At 37.4% G+C, this 18,803-nt stretch overlaps 1 protein-coding gene across 1 annotated transcript; it reads right to left on the reverse strand.

Annotated features, from left to right (window-relative positions):
• Positions 1-11,397: 11,397 nt before the first annotated feature.
• CLEC3A (C-type lectin domain family 3 member A) lies at positions 11,398-18,556 on the reverse strand. The gene is made up of 3 exons (XM_052686640.1): positions 17,993-18,556; positions 15,978-16,058; positions 11,398-12,843 (listed from the first exon to the last, which is right to left on the reverse strand). The coding sequence occupies exons 1-3, from the start codon at positions 18,105-18,107 to the stop codon at positions 12,458-12,460; spliced, it is 582 nt and encodes a 193-aa protein (XP_052542600.1). The 5' UTR covers positions 18,108-18,556; the 3' UTR covers positions 11,398-12,457.
• Between the last annotated feature and the right edge of the window lie 247 nt (positions 18,557-18,803).

The following is an 18,803-nucleotide window of genomic DNA, read 5'->3' on the forward strand; positions in this document are numbered from 1 at the left end:
CTCTTACTTGCTTTAAGAGTCATATTATAGCAATCAGTGCCTCGGAGACATCATTCAGATCCACCAACTGTAGAAATACTGGATATTAATTCTTCTGATAATTCTAAGCCTAGCAGACCAAGATCGATTCCACAGCCTGCCAGAATGTGGATAAAACAGGAAGGCATTTAGAAATGGTTGTTGATTTCACAATAGAATAAATGTCAATTAGAATCTTAATCTCATTTTATGTTAGCTGTACTTTAAATCTTCAAAATCAAATGTACTTGTTTTGTTTCTCTATGATAAACTTAGGCATAAATTTGGTCATATAATTACATTAGCAAGCCTAAGATAGCAAAAAATATTAACATTTCTTTAAAGTTAGTTACAGACTCGTCTGCTTTGCTGAATCACAGCAATTGTCAAAGATCTGAGTACTGATAGATCTGATAATTATTAGAGCACTGAGAGATAGCTGGGCAAGAGAAAAGTGATCATGATATTGCAAAAGCATCCAGATAACAAAATGTTGTTTCTCCCCTTTGATTGAGGATGTGTCTGTTTTTTAGAAGCCATGATTTAGGAATATCATGAATTTCTGAACAGCTCTCAGATCATAGTTTTTCAGCAGCTGCTAAAACATGTTTGCATAGGCTGCAGCTGTTTCTTTTCAGATGAGAATTCTGCCTCCATGAGTCATGCCTTTCTAACCTCAGCATTAGACTAAGGCTGTGTTCTGCATGATCCATTAGGACATGATAAATGAATATTTGAGTTGCTGCACAGTATGGATGCACCACATCCTTCAAGTGAAAGAATTAGTATTTGTTCCTTGGATGGAGGCAAACTCAGCTCTACATAAAATATAGAGAAGGTCACTATTTTCCTTCAAGTTTTGAGAACTGTTTAACTTCTGAAATCCTTATGTTTTTACTCAAGTTAATTCTTATAAATTTCAATAATTTCATCCTCCTTTCTTACATCTAAAACCATTATTTTCAGTATAATTTCATAGTTAAAGGGATTCAAATAGGCCTTCTTTTTGACAGTCTTCTAAAAACAACCTATGCATATGGAAGCTATCAACAACACTAGTGTAGAAATTGCAGAGTTGGAATCTTTGTCATAAGTGTTTCTCTATCTATAAAATTCTTATGTTGTAGCACAACAAACATTTTCATTCACTCTTGGTTTTATGACCTCGTTCCTTGAGTTCAGGGACACTACTCACATCTGAAGTTAAATATGGACACCATCAGACCTGGAGGACATAGGAGAATATCTGGTTCAGTTTTCATTAGCCCAGCTTCTACCTGAAGCAGTAACAGGAATGCTGAAGTATGCGTGTGCAGCATTACTGGAGGTGGGAGACAGGGAAGTACCAGTGTATTTTAAAATGACGATGCAGGTTTAAATGTCTGTGGTCAGATATAACATGGAGTTTCCACTGTAAGAGATTTAAAAGCATTCAAATGATTTGTATGTAACTACTCAAAAAAAAAAAAAAAATCAAAGAGATGGAGCACAATGAAAAGAAGATAGAACAATAATTATAACTATTTATAAGTACTAATTACCACTACGCTTCCTGAAACAAATGAGGTATCACTTGTGATTATCCGATTTCTAATGAGCTTCCTCACACTCATAACAGTGGATGCAGCCTGGACAGTGCATGCAGTTCAGACAGCTGTTGTTTAGATTGAACTTTCACATTTTACTTGAAAAATGCTTCACTCCTAATAATTGTTCTCTTAAAATTCCTTCAACACAGCAGCTCAGGATAACTAAGTAGCCACATGCTCCTTCCCTTGTTCTTGCAGATTAATGACCAGAGTTGACTTATTTGTGAAAGCAACATATTGTAAGTACAGAGCACTGAAGATGGCATCATCAGTTTACAGCAGCACAGAGAGAAATGTATTGTTTAAGTGCAGGGTTGAGAAGATCAAGAGGGAAAGATGTTGTGCTAAAGAAAACATTCTATTCCTTATAGGACACTGCTGGGGAAAAAACAGAAGTCCAAAAAAAAAAAACAAACAAACAAACAAAAAAAAAACACTATCTGATAAATTTTATAAAATTATTATAGCAGATATGGTTCTTTTTTCCTTTGGCTGACTGCTGCATTATTTCAAGGAAAAGCAGCACTAAGCTGCCAGAAATGTCAGTGCAGTATGGATTGCAGTAAGGTTGCTCTAAGAAATCTTGAGCTGATACTGATCTTGCTTGAACTATTGATAACAGACAGTGACATTTTACTTATGAGATATTTGTGTCCAGCTTATTACAAGTCTTGCTACATTCCCTTTCAGTTACCTTTAAATGATTGTGCATTGTTTTTCTGTTTAAACAACCTGCTTTTGTTTCCTTCTCTCCCTGGATCTCCAACAGTCATCCCAGCATAGCACATCACACCTGGTTTGTGGTAATACATGTTATTTTTTTAATGAGACTGTGGGAATTCTTGCTTAACACATGCTACATGCAATCATACAAATTATTTAGAATTTGGTTCTAAAAAAATGCTTTATCAACCTTCTCAGTTTATCCATACATTTGGCATGAGTTATACTGTGCCTCTTAGAAAAACATCCACAGAAGCGGGAGAAAGGGGCCAACTACCTAAAGTCAGCTGAATTTCACCTATATGGAACATAACCTCCAAAAAAGTTATTGTGCAAATCCTCTTGTAAGGCCATCTATAACAACAAAATCGTGGCAAAGCAATTTTTAGGACTTGTGTGGCCTGCAATGGGCTAGCCAGTTGGGATAGACATGATAGAAACGAGCCTCCATATAAGGCTTACTAAAGTTAAGAAGGGGTAAAGAGAAATACAGCAGCACAGACTCATGACAAACACTTGGTCTTAAAAGAACTGTGCTGATCATTAGTTATGTTTCTGTGTTTGAAGTTAGATGGTCTACAGTGCCACACAGCTGAAAATGTGTCCCATAGAGCCAGCCTTGTCATCTAAATAAAATAAATTAAATAGCATGAGGCCCAATGCATGTCCCTGAAGCATTTCACTGGGTACTTCTCCTTGGTGGACTATTATCTTTTTGTGATCCTTCAGCCAATTTTCATTCTGCCTGAAAATCAATCTGAGCTCACTAAAATGTTAGCAGTATATTCATTTGCATTCCTGACTTCTACTGATTCTGTGATTTAGTAACAAAAAAAATCCAGTCACAGTCACTTAATCTACTAACTTCGTATTACGATGTCCTGATGAGAACAAAAGCATTCAGGGAAGTGCAAATTAATGGATACATAGAATTTAATATCAACTGTTACATAATGACCTGGAAAACAGTACATTTCACAGAATGAAGTGTCTGTATCAGAGAAAAAATTTCAAATGGCTGAATTCTCACATTAGCACCAAGTGAATGGATTTTCAAAAGGATGTAAGTTATTGAGCGATGAATACTGTTGAAACTTGAGTCTTGAGTCTGAATGTACTCTTAAAACACCAGTCATGACTTCCCTTGAAAGCCTGGCTTTTATTGTACAAGATATTTGAATTAAGGTATTTACCTTTCCTTTCTGAATGAGAATATATGTTCTGTGGTTTTGAAGACAGGCCAACAGGGAGGCTGCTTCCAAAAATAGTCTGTGCTTGTGCAGCCTTTAAAAAATGAAAAATAGATCTTTAAAGAGTAATGCTTAACAATGTACCCTCATTACTCATGTTTAAATTGCTTTTCTTGGCACAAAGTATTTCTCTGCTGGAATCTCTATTCTGCAGTTGAAGAGAATCCAGCATTTTAAATCTCTGATCAAACTCAAAACTCTTCACATTTACTCTATTATTGGTGGTAAAGCGAAATCCTCAAAACAAACTCAAAAAATCTTCACACTTTTGCATCCCTAGGCCAGAAACAAGGCTCTACTGGGGATCTGCAACAAACATTCAACAAGTGTTCAGAGTACTTAAACATAACTGCAAACAGTGTTAAAAAGCAGATCTCAGTCCTCACAACTATCAATCATATTCCTGAATGTTTTTCATGCCATTTGTTAGCTTCTAGTAACAAATGTTATTTATTTGGGAGTAGAAGTTCTCTTTCTCCTCAATAGAATTTAATTGTATCTTGATGTCTCAGAAGAATGTGAAGAGTTTCCTAGTTCCTGACAATAAAACAGACACCTATGCAGAGCCAGAAGGTGGGGAGAAGCAAAAAGTAAGAAGCAGATGTTCTTGCCCTCCAATATTTCTCAAGCAAATCTTACTGTCTGTGCAGAAAGCTGTATCACAAAAGAACAATGGCATAAAATCACCTTTTATGCTTTCTGACATAGCTGCTGAGAAAGATGTAAACCAATCACAGATTATGGTAGTTGGTGTGCTCTCACTTTCTCATGATTCAATCCAAAGAACCATGCATTTGTAGCACGTGAGACACACAGTTGCTCTCAGCAGAGCTTGTTAGTTCAAATATAGTTCCATGCTACATAGATTTTTTGAAGAGGGAAATCATGTCTAGCTGTCTTGGAACATGTGACTTCAGTCATCTGATTCCATAGACATACTATATTCATTCTGACTCGGAATAGTATATGTTCTCATCAGCTGTTATAAGAGGGTAGTTGGTACAGTTGCTACAAGGCAGGTCAACTTTTCATTTTTCACTGCTTTTTTCCCCTTCCTACACCCAATTCCTTTCTTCCCTCCAAGGAAAAGAATGCCAACACTCAGAACTTTTGGCTGAGTTTAGTCACTTTTCCCCCTCCTGATTTTTTGGTTTGACCACAAAACCAGACAATGCATTTTTCACCCAGCACTACTAATGAGCTCCTTTCTCAGAGTCTTTGTACACTGCATAATGAAGAACATCTGCATCTTGCGTAAAGCTTGACATTTCCCTGCCTATTCACCAGTGGCTTTTTTTCTTCTTTTCTTTCAATGACTGAATGGATTAACACTGCAGTGCTACTAATGCAATGCACGGGAAAGAAAACTGGCAGAATCTCCAGAACATTCTATTCTTATCACCTTCCCTTAATATTTCAGTAAAATTACCCAATTCATATGGTAATCATTTCCTTCTAATCAATGTTTCATATTTAACCTTGCCTATTCACTCCTACTTATTGCTCCTTGCCAAGAAACAGAATGAGACTATTGGGGCTATATGTCATTCATGATATTAAGAACAGATTAATAATACTGACAGCACACTAACAAAAAGATGTTTTTTATTAATTAACACTTATAAAAAATTTGTTAAAGGTTACAGTGTGATTAATGTATGACAATAAACAACTATTACATGGACCAGCCAACCAATAAACTGTTCTTAACTATGAAAAGTCTTTTGATGTTTTTAGAGTACTTCTCAACCTTTCTTAAAACAAAGGGCCACCTACAATCCTGAAAAAAAAAAAAAAAAAAAAAAGCTTTGACTGCCAGGCCCTTTACAAAAGGAGTATTTTCAGTGCCATATTAGTTCATATGAATTTATTGTATTTTATTATTCTTATAAGCATATGCCTTTTTCATTTTTCCTTAATGATTTGGTCACATGCATAGGATTATTTGTGAGATTTCTTTTAGAAAGGTGAAGAGGCTATTTTTTGCATGCTACCTTCTTATATCTGGAAAGTTATCAGTGATTCAGATTGAGGTAGTGATATATGGTACACACTACTCATGTAAGGGGCTATTAACAGTTTACTAACTCATAGTAGAAGTGTACATATGGACTAAGATTCCAGTCTTGGATGTTATCTACATGTGCACATGCATGCAGATAGAGTTTGTTTGCTAAGAAACTAATTTTAATTCAGCACTATAGAGTTTCAGTAGGACATCTACTGGAAAACAGAAAAAACTGGATTTAAAAAAAACAAAAAAAAAAAAACAAAACAAAACTGAAAAATGGCAGCAAAGCTTTCCTTTGAATGAATAAGGGTTTCATTAAATCTCCGAGGATCCCTGCTGTGCCAGAATCCAGTGGATGTTACTTAACTGCAACATACCAGCAAAAATACTGTAGGAAAAATAATAGTATTATAGAAACACAGTTTATTTTGAAAAGAGCATAGAAAACTATGGAAAAGGCCAAAGCTGCTCTCTTTATTACTTACAACGCTATAGTGGGACAATAATAGCAGGGTGACATAGTCTATAGCTACTGCAAATGCGAACGAGCCCAAATGCAGCAGCCAAAGATACAGAAATGAAGGAAAAGAGCTACTTACCTTCAGAAAGCTTCACATAGGCAAGGATCTCCAGCAAAAGATACCTGCACCTCCACTGCCAACCCTTAAATGAGGTCTGGGAAGGGGTGGATCCTGGCTCCAAACCTTCCAGTCACTCAGATGCATTGCATGCACCTGATCTTCCCTGGGTTGGCCTTGCCTTCCCACCAGGTGCTCAGTCACTGTTTCAGGCCATGACTTGGCATTTCCACTACATTACCTCTATTCCACAATGTAATCTGGCCTAATCCCAAAAACGGAAGTGGATTCTCCACAAATCCATCCACTGCTAAAGGCTTTTTTTTTTTTTTTTTTTTTTTTTTCCATTCTCAAGATACATGGTCCCCTACAAAATAATCTGAAAACTAATTTTAAAAGAATGTTTATGTGATTATACATGCAAAAAGGAGCTCACATTCTTTATAATGCACATACCAGCAGAAAAACCTGTGGAAATGTAGTCCCATCTCTTGCATTATTTTAGAAAGAATTACAAGAAAACAGAAACAAGAATATTAGACTTAGTTTGAAAGATTCTATGTCCAGACTAAACGCTCTAGACAATTCTTTAGGAAGATGTCAATGTCGTAAGCACTGATTTTTAGTATGCAATATTCTTAGTTAGTGCTGTGTTTTAATCAGAAAAAGAAGATATCAGATGGTTGCAGGTAACACATAAGATGTTACCACATGTATTATCTCTCAGTATATGGGTCATCTGCTCCCTATAACGTAAAAACCTTAGACAGCTTTACAGATTCAACATATAAAAATCAAATGAGGAAGAAAATAAAGTGATAAGTATATATTCAACTCCTTTCCTCTTATTTTTCTTTTCAGTCACTGTTGATTCATAGATTTACTTTGGCACCATGTCTTTTTGTCCACTGGGAGCTGGCTCTTTTCCAGTTCCTATTCTTGTGTACCTTGACTGGTCTTCCTTTCCGTGCACACTAGCCTTCATAAGTAATTCCCATAGAGATTACCAGATTTTACAAATTTGTGATTTGCAATATTACACAACTGATATACAATAAACTAGTGATAGGCTGCTTCCAACAATTCCAAGACTTTATTTCACCAACAGACTATGGAGTAGGCAGGATGCATGGAGCAGTGCTTTCTTAGAAGTATATGATCTCTATCACAAACTTCATACAGCAGCACCATTAGTGCACAGAGGGCAAACAACCCGTTTGTCAGCCTTCCGTCTGTTCTTGGGTTACCTGGCTGTTGAGGCCAGTGAGGCAACTTACGCTTGTGCCCATCAAAAATATTGATGAGTTCAGAGGCTTTCAAGAAAAAATCTGATATTATTCAGAACAAATAATACCAGCATTGCCAAAATGGTTCTAGTAACCAAAACCAAAATGGTTCTCAGTTCTTTTTATTTCTTTGTTTGTTTTTTCTTTTTTTTTTTTAGAGTTGAATGCTCAGAAAAAAATTACTAGCAATACTAGTTTGTCTTCAGCATTTTAGTGTATTGCTCTGGTATATGTCTTAACATTTAAGTTTGACTTCAATGTGGGTGTTACTTCTAACCAGGTGAGATGAAAGTAGCAGAGGAATCTATTTGCTTAACTCCTGTCATTTACTAACTAAAAATCTTAAATCTTTACAGTAGCCATGTTTTTATATGGAATGGTTTAACTTTGTGTAGTGCGTATGAAATATATTTGGGGTGAAACAGAAGTTGGTTTCTTTTTGTTCCACTTCTCTAACTATTTAAAATCATAACATTGTAAGTATACAAAATAAAATGTATTTGAACAAAGACAAATAACTCAGTCTTGAATGGAAATTAACTGAAATAGTGTCCTGTCAAATTTGAACAGGTTTCCTATAATAAATTCACATGCATTATCCACATTTTCATTTCACCATATTGTTCCCTGCTTAATTAGGTACTGGCTATGTTATGCTTCATGCTTTTAATCTTGCTGCTTTTCACACTGCTTTAGCTAGCTCAAATTGAGTGCTCAGCTAAATCTGTAAAATGATAATTTGTTTAACAGTGTGTTAGATTTACGGAGCAGTTCAACAGTAACTCACTTGCTGTACTAATCATATAGCACATGCTAACATAATTACTCTAGATGTTCTGAAGTAAATATGAAGTACAGTATTTGTTAATTGAATGCTAAGCGTAGCATTATCTGATTCAAGAATCAAAAATAAAGTTGACATGATGTGGCCTTTTTTTTTTTTTTTTTTTTTTTTTTTTTGGAGGAAAATTCAGGGTCTCTATTGGAGAGGGTACTTTTGGCATGAGGACTCTATTAAGCAATGCTTAATTTCAATCCTTAATTTCCTTATGCTTCATCTTCTCCTATGTAAAATGGGGTTTGTAATCTTTCTTTTTTTAATCCAGACAGTAAACTATTCTGAATAGGAGCTTTGTTTTACCATGTACGCAAGAAGGACCTGAAAACAAGAACATGATAATATTGCAAGTTAGAAGAGGCAACTCTGATTACATATAGGTAAAATTTTAACAAATCAGTCATGTTCTAGAAAGGGTTAGTTCTGCTGCTGTTGGGCACTACTGGTTAAAGCTTGATTCTATCCTAAGAAAAAACCTTGTGCTTTTAATCCTTTCTCTCTCCTTTTTTGATAGTCCCTCATCTCTTCTTCTCCTCCTATCATTATTTTTGCACTCCAGCCTTCCAAAAGCATGACCAGCAGAGACAGATTTTCCTAAATATATAATTAATAGGTGGTAAATATCTTTTTATTTAGACTGCAAGTGATATAAAAAAATATCTGTTTCAACCGATTTTCTAGATGACTTAAACATCTCACAAAAGAGCAAAACTCCTGGCATACATGATAACTTAAGAAAAAAATCAAAAATCAAAACACTGAATTTATATAAAACAATCATAAATTGCATGTATTTCAGAGGTGTAGAAGATGCAGCCCTCATTCAGGAGCAGAGCTAGGGCGTGAATTCTCCAAAGGGAGACCCAGGGATAAGTTTTGCAGTCCTGCTCCCGGACGATCTGGGGCAGAACCCCTCAGAGCCTCTGCCCTGCAGTCAGAGGCAGTTTTCCCCGCTTGGAGGACCTCCTCTGCACCAGGCACTCACCAGCTGCCCCCGCAGCTTCAGCACGGGGCGCTGGCGGACAGCGCCATCTCGGGGCAGACCGCAGCACTTCGGCAGCCGCCCCGGGACGGCGCTGTCCACCGGCGCCCGGTGCTGAAGCTGAGAGGGCAGCTGTAAGCGCTGGATGCGCGGGCTGCGCCGGGCCGGATCCTGCGAGCAGCACATTGCCCCGAAAATCCCTCTGTTGCACCACACCCGCTGCTTGCTCCTAACAGTTCAGACGGGAGATCCGCTCCCTCGGTGGGGATTTCAGAGCAGGAACTGACAAGCGGTGAAGGCATAGTGGGTAGCCTTAACTGATATAATTTTAAATACACAGAAGCAGACTTCTGCGTCCTAGAGAATTTTCTTGCCCAGAGGGGTTGATAAGTATGTATGAGGACTGTGGAAAAGAATAATGTATGGAGAAAAATAAATGGCAGCAGGAAAAATCAAGAGAAAAAGGTGGGAGAAAGAGGGAGGAAATATTAGTAAGTAAAAGGGCTATGGTTACATTTGTGTGTGTAAGCTCACATTACTATGTGCTGAAATACATGTGACAGAAGCAAAGCGATGCAGCTCTGTAGCAAGACAGCTATGCTGTCAATGCAGAATCTGTAACATACCTGGAATTCAATAAAGTCTTATTTTTTTCTGCCCAAAATGGACATTTGCTAATACTTGTCATCAGATATACAAATAATGCATGTCTAGCTTTAGTGACAAGCACTTCTGAAAATTAATATTAAGTCTTTAAAAAAAAAATTCTATTTTCCTGCAAACATTATTAGAAAATAACTGGAAGGAACTGAAAGCAGTGTTTTGTACAGTAAATACCATTTAAATGGCGCTTCAGACTTGTGTTCTGCGTTCTGCTGCTGTACCACTGGGTGGGAGTGTTGCAGCTTTTTCCGGAGTTGATTTGCAGTCACATACCTAAAAGTTGCAGTTATGTCCTGTTGCACAACTTGGTGAGGAGATGAAGAACTCAGAGCTGGAACTTGCAGTGAAAACATCACCGGGAGACCTCAGAGGATTTAAAAAAACTAATTGGAAGAGACTAGGTAGACAAAAGACTAGAGAAGGAAGCCCAATCTACTCAAATGGAAAACACAAGTAATACTGAGTGTTATCCAGAAAGAGGAAACACAGAGAAGGATGGTCATAAGAACTTGTGCAGAGAACTGGTGGGTCAGAGCCAGCCTACCTTGCAGCAGATACTTATCCTTGCTCTGAGCTCCCTTCACACAGGTGCACTGAGATGGGAGGTAGTGGTTGTTGATTTGATAGGACAAAGTTTTTCTCCCTGCTATGTTTCTACTTTCTTTTCTGTTTGTCTTGCTGCCACTGCAGGCCTTTCCAAGAGATTTTCATCATCCTACCATTTCCTTTCCATCTCCAGCCACATCAGATTTTTTTCTGTCATTTTCCAGTTTACTTCATCTCTGCCATTATTACTTATTTAATCAAGAGTTCTGCTGTGAATCTTAATATTGATTATCAATTTATAAACTCATCGAACTTTGATAGTTGTTTGCAGTAAGCAGGTTTTTGAATTTGCACTGAACTTGCAATTTGCTTGTAGCTGTAGGGATATGCTCAGATAACACACTATTTCAGGCAGAGGTAAAGAAGCCATAGGAAATGACTGCAAACTTTTAATTGTGTTACAAAATAGGTAACGGGAATATTGCTTCCTAACCACAGTTGGTAGATTCTGATAGAAAACTTTAGGGACTTTTTGCTCCTTTATTTAACTAGGGATCCAAGTAAGACAACTCAGAATTAGGCCTACATGCTGGCAAATTGAATTAATTGCAATACATATTACAGGGCTGTACAGAGTGCTTGCATCTTATATGATACTCAGGCAAGTAGAGATTTTGTCTTGTGGCATGTATGTACAGTGAAGGTGTGGTATACAACACCCAAAGTTCTTATGAATCCTCAAGAAAGCACTTGAAAATAATGGCCTTTGCATGTATGCTAAAGCTCTTAAAAACACTACTACATTTAAATACCAGTAATTGCAAATTTATTGCACAATTTAGGAAAATCTTGCACAATTAAAAGAGAAAAAGTAGAAATTAGCCTCCAAGCAACAATATATTTAAATCATTTATTGAAATTCCTTTACATGACGGAGAAACTGCAGTTTATAACATGAAGGCAAATATGTATTGTGATGTTAAGAATAGCAAAAAATAGCTAGCTCAAATGTTGGGTATCAAATGGAAAAATCTGCACATGGCTCAGTGAGTGATGGTTTGGCCCCACTCATCTGTGCCAGCAAGGCATGCTACGCACAATATGGAGAGAGGAGATTGAGGGGGTATGTTGTGCCTGAGAGGGAACCCTTCCTCTCCATTCATGCCTGAATAATAAAGCCTCATTCTGATCCAGCAGGAGAGGCATTTGCACATCTTTCTAAGGGATTACATGCTAGCACCATGATCAAGTCCCAGGTTGGTTTCTTCTACAGGAATGCTCCAAGTGATATCTAATATTTAACCATAATTGAGACATTTAGAAACAACCATGCTTAGACCTGATATTTATAATAGCTACTTCCCCCATTTTGTAGCAGTGTATCTTATTTAACTCTGTGTGCTTTAAAAATTATCATCAGATTTTCCTTTTTATCTTTCCTATCTCATAGGTAAAAGTCTTGGTCACAAATCCATCCTGTTACACTCTGTAAGGAGGATGGCCGTTTTCCCAGGATAAACCCCAATATGTTCCTTAAGCACTGGAACAGAGAAGAGCCCTACATCTTCTGTTAGAACGTGTCTCCACACAGCAATCTTCTTGTATACTTTCAATAAATTCACTAGAGATGTGAGATCAAGTAAAAACCTTTCTACCATGAAGATGTGCAGAAATGAAGGTGAACCCCAGTAACCTGAACATCAGGCTGAAAGAATATGGCAAAATACGATGCAATATAGGTCAAAACATAGCATGTATTCCTGTACATGATGAGAGCACTCACTACACATAACATTTTAAGCATCTGAGTAGAAAATAAATTAATGAAGAAAAATTCTGTTTCAGGAAAGAGCGAGTATAATGCAACAGATGGATATTTTTAACTCACCACTGTCTAAGTGGGAGGGGCTGCTAACAAGAAAAGATGGCATGTTAATAACCCAAAATGCGGTCATGATCACTTGTGTATGGAATTATGGGATCAGAAATTCACAAATATATCTTTTGGCAGTACGGCAGACCTCATCCACCCACTTGCCTTGTGTTGAAGAGAAGACACAATTTTCACGCTTCCCCCCGTTTGGCTGGGCATGATCCCAATTGAAGTACTGTAGAGCCATGCCATTAACATCAACAAACTTCCCTTCATTTACCATGTCATTGACACCTAGCCAGAACTCAGACCCTCCAGGCATACTGTTCTTGCCATAGTCTCGGAGAGTATTTGTTTCATCGCTATTTCTTGGGATAGCCAGTGTCCCTCCCTTGGCTATGCAGTCTTCATTGGCTTCATGAAAATGCTTGGTGCCTTCTGATATGAGGTAGCACTTCTTATGGGCCTTTGTCCCTCGAAGACAGACTGTGAATAGATATTAGTTTGCAAATTCAGTAAAAGCTTGAGCTTTAAATGATGTTTCCTAAAGCGGTGATTTTCTAAAGGTGTCTTGGTGGTTAAGCAATCAGTTGCTCAGCAAGTGAAAAGATCTTGCACCTGAAAAGTGGGTCTGCTACTCCTGTTTGTGTAGTATCTTGTATGCAGCCAACATGCCAGAGTGCCTTTAGGAAGTCTAGATGGCTCACAGACACACTGTGGGGTCCTGTGGGGTGTAAGAGTTGGCCAAAAGCTGAGCATGCTCTTAGGGCTACATAGATACTTACTTAGGGCAGAAAAGACACTTAAGAGAATGGAGAGATAAAGTTGTGATCTTAACACCATAAGGTACTTTGGAAAATCCTGTGTTTACTTTGATGAACCTGAAGCATGATTTAAGCCTCAGATTCCTACTTTAATTTAGGTTTGCGTGTTTTTTTTTATTTGAGTTTGGGTTTTTTTTAATTTAATTTGGCTACTTCTGAACAATAAAATATAACCCAGGCCTGTTGTCAGTATGTCTTATCACTGGTTTCTGTAAATAGTCCTCTTTTAACATGTCTTACCTTATTTCATCTCTTAAAACTGGTGGAATGGGTAGGTATGGATGTTCATAGTGTAGGCAGATGTGAGTTAATCTTTAGGAAATCTATACTTGGCTTTATACTAAACAGGCAGATCAAAGGTCTTTTCATATTGATGGTATTCAAGTTCCAGAGTAAAGCGTTATGCATTAAATAGGCCTATTTCATAGCAAGGAAATGCTAGAAATGCTATTTTAAATATGTCCTGCTTGTCAGAAAAATATTGATTTGAAAATCATAATGCAAATCTCTCTCTCAGTGATTGATAAAAGTATATTCCCACCTGCAGAGAAGAGGGCATTCACCTCTTTAGTTCTTAATTTCTGATCTTTCCAGCAAAGTGTATCCCTTCAAACTCAAATGATGTAAAGTGACTTAGATCTATTAAAACTTTCTAAAAAGCATACTGAGTTTGCGTGACAATCTGAACCAAGTAACATAAGCATCTGCATTTAAAATCTGTTTGGACTTAGTTCTTCTGGAACATATCAGGAAAGTCTTGATGTAAAGTACAAGCGTACTGAAACATGAATTTGGCATCTGCTCTGCAACTGGAATTGCCTTGCAGAACTGCTCTCAGAGTCCTTCCAGCCCAAACTGTGCGGGCAGGCTTGCAGGAGCCAATCGTCAAGCTTCACTTTCCAGCTCTCCTAATGCACATATGTTAACAACTGCCTCTCCCAAGAAAAGTACTTACAAGAACAGAACCCACCTCATAGGAGTATTTCTTCTAAGTTGAGAAAGGTAGCAAAGGGCTTCAATAGACTACTAAAATACTTATTTTTGGAATCTTGCATCTGCCTGCTTCCAGTCCATTTCATTTATTGCTTAAACTCATCTTGTACTTAAATAAGAACAGTCATGAAACAATATGAACATCTTCTGTCCTGATGTTTTCTATAGTCTGTTTCTAATTCCTGTCATCTGAGCTAGTAAAAAAAAAAAAAAAAAAAAAAAAAAAGTAATGATGCATCTGATCAACAGGATATGGAAATTCACTCTGGACCAAATCCTACATGCCTCAGTTCTTTAGCATCTCCAGTTCTAGCAGTCACTGCATTCCTTAGCTGCATTTTCAAGATCATCTTTTTATGCTGGGACTTATCCTTCAAACGTCATCCTTTCCAAGTGCTAAGCTAGACAGTGGTCAAAGAAAAGTAATTAGAGTACTTGCTAAATTTTGAATTCTTCAACAAATTTATATTCATGGGAAAATCAGAGAGACTTAATCTATTTCAACAATTCTGCAGTAATGATGGAGACTATTCCTCTTTAGGGAGAAAGTTCATGCTGCTAAATGGCATATGGCAACATTTCACGGTATGTAGAAAGGAAAACTAGGAAATTTAAAAAGAAAAAGAAGGAATCAGAATGTCTTGAAAGCTCTTATAAACTAAAAAAAGAGTTACTTTTTAAACTATCATAAAGCCATCAACAAATGCAGTCAGAGCTAGAGGGGTGATAGGTCTCTTTTTTGCCAAATTTGGAATCCATTTGATCAGTGTGGGGTCTGAATTTAGAATAGAACTCAAAATAAGTTTTGAGGATAGCAGATCTCCTGCCTTTGGTTTCATTTCTAAGCCACTGCTTGCTTACTCTCAAGCTTCTTCTGGAAGAAATACAAGAAATACTTTTAAACAAGAGTTACTTGTCTAGCACAGGTTTCCTCTTTTAAGAAATTTCTATAGTCCTCTTATGAGAAATTTAAAAGAAAAATATTTAGTAAAGCTCAAAAAGCTCAATGCTTCCCAGGATGCAAAACAAGACAAACCCGCATATTACCATCCCTAAGCAAAATATGTTCTGTTTCATGTGAATGATGTCATTTCCTCTGTAGAGTCCTCTTGAATATGTTTAAATGTCAGGTTTTGTGTCAACAGCTGTGAAAAAGAAGAACTGTCTAGTAAGCGTGCACATATTTATCCTTATTTTGCTTGGAAATTTCCATCTAACTCTTGAAGTATTTAAAGGACTGCGTGTTGATACAGAATATTTCTGGACTCCCAGTGAATACTACTTTGAGGTTTTAGAGTAACATTCACATCTGAATGTTGCAGTCCCCGCCATTTAGGATGACTCAGTCCTTTAAGCTTATCTTTTTTTATATATATTCTCAGCCTTTACAGTGACTGTTTTTGTTTTAATAGTTAGCCCGTGTTCGTATCCAAGCTGTGAACCCAACTTATTGACCATTTAAGCTCTGAAACCCAGCAGCTGTGCCTATGTCTGAATACGCCTAACATGCACAAGAATCACAGCTAGAGGTTGTGCATAGCAAAGACAATGGTAGTTCTTGCTCCAGAAAAATTATTGCTCTTAGTGAAGAATCACCACATGTGTAGCATTAGTTCAGACTTGCTTTTGCCCAAATACTTTCTTCAATTCTTGTTTCATCAGTATAGCTGTATCATACTGTGCTCTAAGAAGCCATATTCATCAGTCTCAAATCACCTTTAAAAAGATGAGTGAGACTGAAGAGTGTGAGAGGGAAGGCAGTGGTAACTTTTGGATGCCACTGATCAGTATAAGCTGCTTTACCTGATTGAAGTGCTTGCATTTCTTTGAGAGCATTTACTTCTCGCCACAACTTGTCAATCTGGGTCTTGAGGTCATCTTTTTCTTTAATGAAAGAAATACAGAGAAATAAGCAGGTATGCATGCAAAAAAGTTATTTTTTTCATTTTAACAACTGTTGAGTTTCTGCATTGCCAAGACGTATTTTGCCATTTTAAAGCATCAGTATTCTAGCTGTCCATCTCTAGTTTATAGCAAAATTTGCCTGTTTACATTTGAACCTGTATGCTGTGGTGTGTGGGTGTACATGTCCATGTCTGTATATATATATGTCATAAAAACAAAAGCAGGACAGAAGATTCTGTGTACACATAAGTTTTACACGGCTTTCTTTTTAACACAGCGAGGGATAGCCCATACAATCTAAGTTTGATGTCTAAATGCATGCAGACGAGCTTGCTGAGCTACAATCTCCCCTCCCCAGGGGGAGCCTTCCTCCCCATTGATGATTCGAGTCACCCGCATTCAGCCCATGTCACCATTTTGTGACACTGACAAAAGTACCAAGAAGATGATAAGAAAGGATGCTAAATTGCACATAATAATTCCTTTTTCACGCTCTCTTTTGCATATTTTTCCTCTTAATCATTCTAATGGCCCACCACAATCAAACAGATAGCAGACAGGATTCCATTACACAAGTTTACAGTTTGATTGCAGTGGTAAGCAAACCCTCCAGAAGCCGCAGTAATGAGCAGGAGGAATAAATAGGCTCTTTCACAAGCAGCAGAACTAACAAAGCCACAGTTCCTACAGATCGTGTTACATCACCTAATCCTCCAGCTCCACCCCAGAAAGCTTGTCCCTTCTCCATACTCCCTAATCAGAGGGGATTGACCTCAGCTGTCCTTTATGTTCCCCATGGCAGGACTCCCAGTCCGTGTTCTTCCCTATGACTCCCAGTTCCCAGTAGTCTCTCCATGACCCTTCTCTGCTTTGAAAGAGGTAAAAAGCAGAACAGATGAGCTCCTGGGACTATTGCTTTATTTATTTATTTAGTAGTAGCACACTTATTTATGCAGATCTTTTTTTTTTTTTTTTTTTTTGCACCCACATCCTGAATTTCATAATTTTGGGTAACGTATCCTCAGAACACCCATTATTTTGACAAACTGTTTCAAATGCAGAAGTTATCAGTGGAAAGCAGACAGAAAAATGTGCTGGCAGCACAAGGTTATATCAAGCTAAGAACTGAAAAGATTCAAAGGGAAAAATAAAAATATGTAAGTCTATAGCTCCAAAGCAGTATAACTGTGCTGTACAGTGTCTTTATCAAGGCTTCATATTTTCCACTGACAAGGAGCTTAAATATTTGCCATTAGTGTAACCTCCATCACGCACACTTCTACTAGAAATAAGCCCTTAAATTAAGTACACAGACCTTTCCAAACAGTCAGTGGTTCTGTATTTGCTTTGTAATCTTTGCTCTGGGAATTTAATCCTTCTTTTGGAAATTCTTTTTTATTAATTTGACTTGCAATTTCACCATATTGCTCATACAAGTAGTATCCCACAAATATTACACAGACATTTTGTTAAAATTAGGAAAAGGACAAAAACCTGAACAATAACCCTTGAAGACTTAATGTTTTATTCTGCTCTTTTCCATCATATGTACGTGAATTTCCATTCTTCTGCTCTTAATCAATATAACTGTGTAACTAGGAATGATTGGCTGGAGTCTTCTCAGCTTTACCTTTGTATCATAAATAATGTCAGCTGTTAATGGAGATGAACACCATAAAAGAGCAAGATATTTTTTAAAAGCAATGCAGCTTTATTTCTATAATTCATTCTAGCACATCATTCTTGGCTTTACTAACTCATATAAAAATATTTGAAAGACAGGCATAATATAGACTTGACTATCATTAGTTAATAAACAATTGAATAGTGCTACTTTCTTACACAATGTTAAGTACGTAGTAACCTTGCACAGTCTATAAATCTCTATCCCTTCTCCCAGTTAAACCCAGTACCTTTCACTCTACGTTTGCTGTGCTTCCTAGCTTTGACTTTGGAAGCCTGGCTGATGGTCTGATCCAGCAGTAATATGCTTATGAGTAGAAAAATCATAAGTCCAGTTTGTGCCATCTCTCCTTTAAAGAACTTCACAAAAATCTTCAAGAGATTCTCTTCAGCAGCTTTGAGAGCAAGTCACACAGACACATCACAGTCAAGACTGACTGAGGTCAGTTTTATAAAAGTGTAGTGACAGGGTTGGCTGTGCTCCTTGCTTACGAAATGTGTTTAATACTGAAGCTGGCTGCAGCATAAGGTGCCCCCTTGTTCTCACGTCTCTTCTGAAATTCCTGTTTCCTTTTTGGGTTCAACTGAGACAGGTTGCTTTAAGGGCACTGAACAGTGCTTCGATTGCTGCAGATGAATGCCATTTCTTCAGAGATAACACTATCTTTGAAGCATAATGGTATGCAAAAGCAAAGGGATGCTCAAAAATGCCTTGTGTAACGCCAGCCTCAGGATGGGGGTAGCATGTCTCTGTCCCATGCTGATTAAGTATGGACAGTGGTCATGATCTTGTTTACACTGAAACAAAAAAAGATGTTGCCCCTTAGTAAACATGGCAGCCACACACACAGAGTATATATATCACATTGTCAGATGTTCATTTATGATTTTATGAAGAGTTCATAAATACCTGCTAGTTATTACTGTGCTTCTGAATAAGAACATTATGTGCTATCAGCAGGGTCTAGTTAGGGGAACAAAAGATCTTTTACACTCTTACAATACTTCCCAAATCCTCAGTACATGGCCAGGGTAAGAGAT

This window comes from Tympanuchus pallidicinctus, unplaced genomic scaffold, assembly GCF_026119805.1.
Source record: "Tympanuchus pallidicinctus isolate F22 unplaced genomic scaffold, pur_lepc_1.0 scaffold22, whole genome shotgun sequence".
Taxonomy (NCBI): Eukaryota; Metazoa; Chordata; class Aves; order Galliformes; family Phasianidae; genus Tympanuchus; species Tympanuchus pallidicinctus.

Bases quoted from the DNA above. Each gene is read 5' to 3' on its own strand.
- CLEC3A (XM_052686640.1), bottom strand. From the start codon at position 18,107: ATGGCACAAACTGGACTTATGATTTTTCTACTCATAAGCATATTACTG. The intron at 16,059-17,992 runs GTACTGGGTTTA...CTTTCATTAAAG, and splicing joins CAGCAAACGTAGAGTGAAAG to AAAAAGATGACCTCAAGACC. The intron at 12,844-15,977 runs GTAAAGCAGCTT...ATCTATTCACAG, and splicing joins AATGCAAGCACTTCAATCAG to TCTGTCTTCGAGGGACAAAG.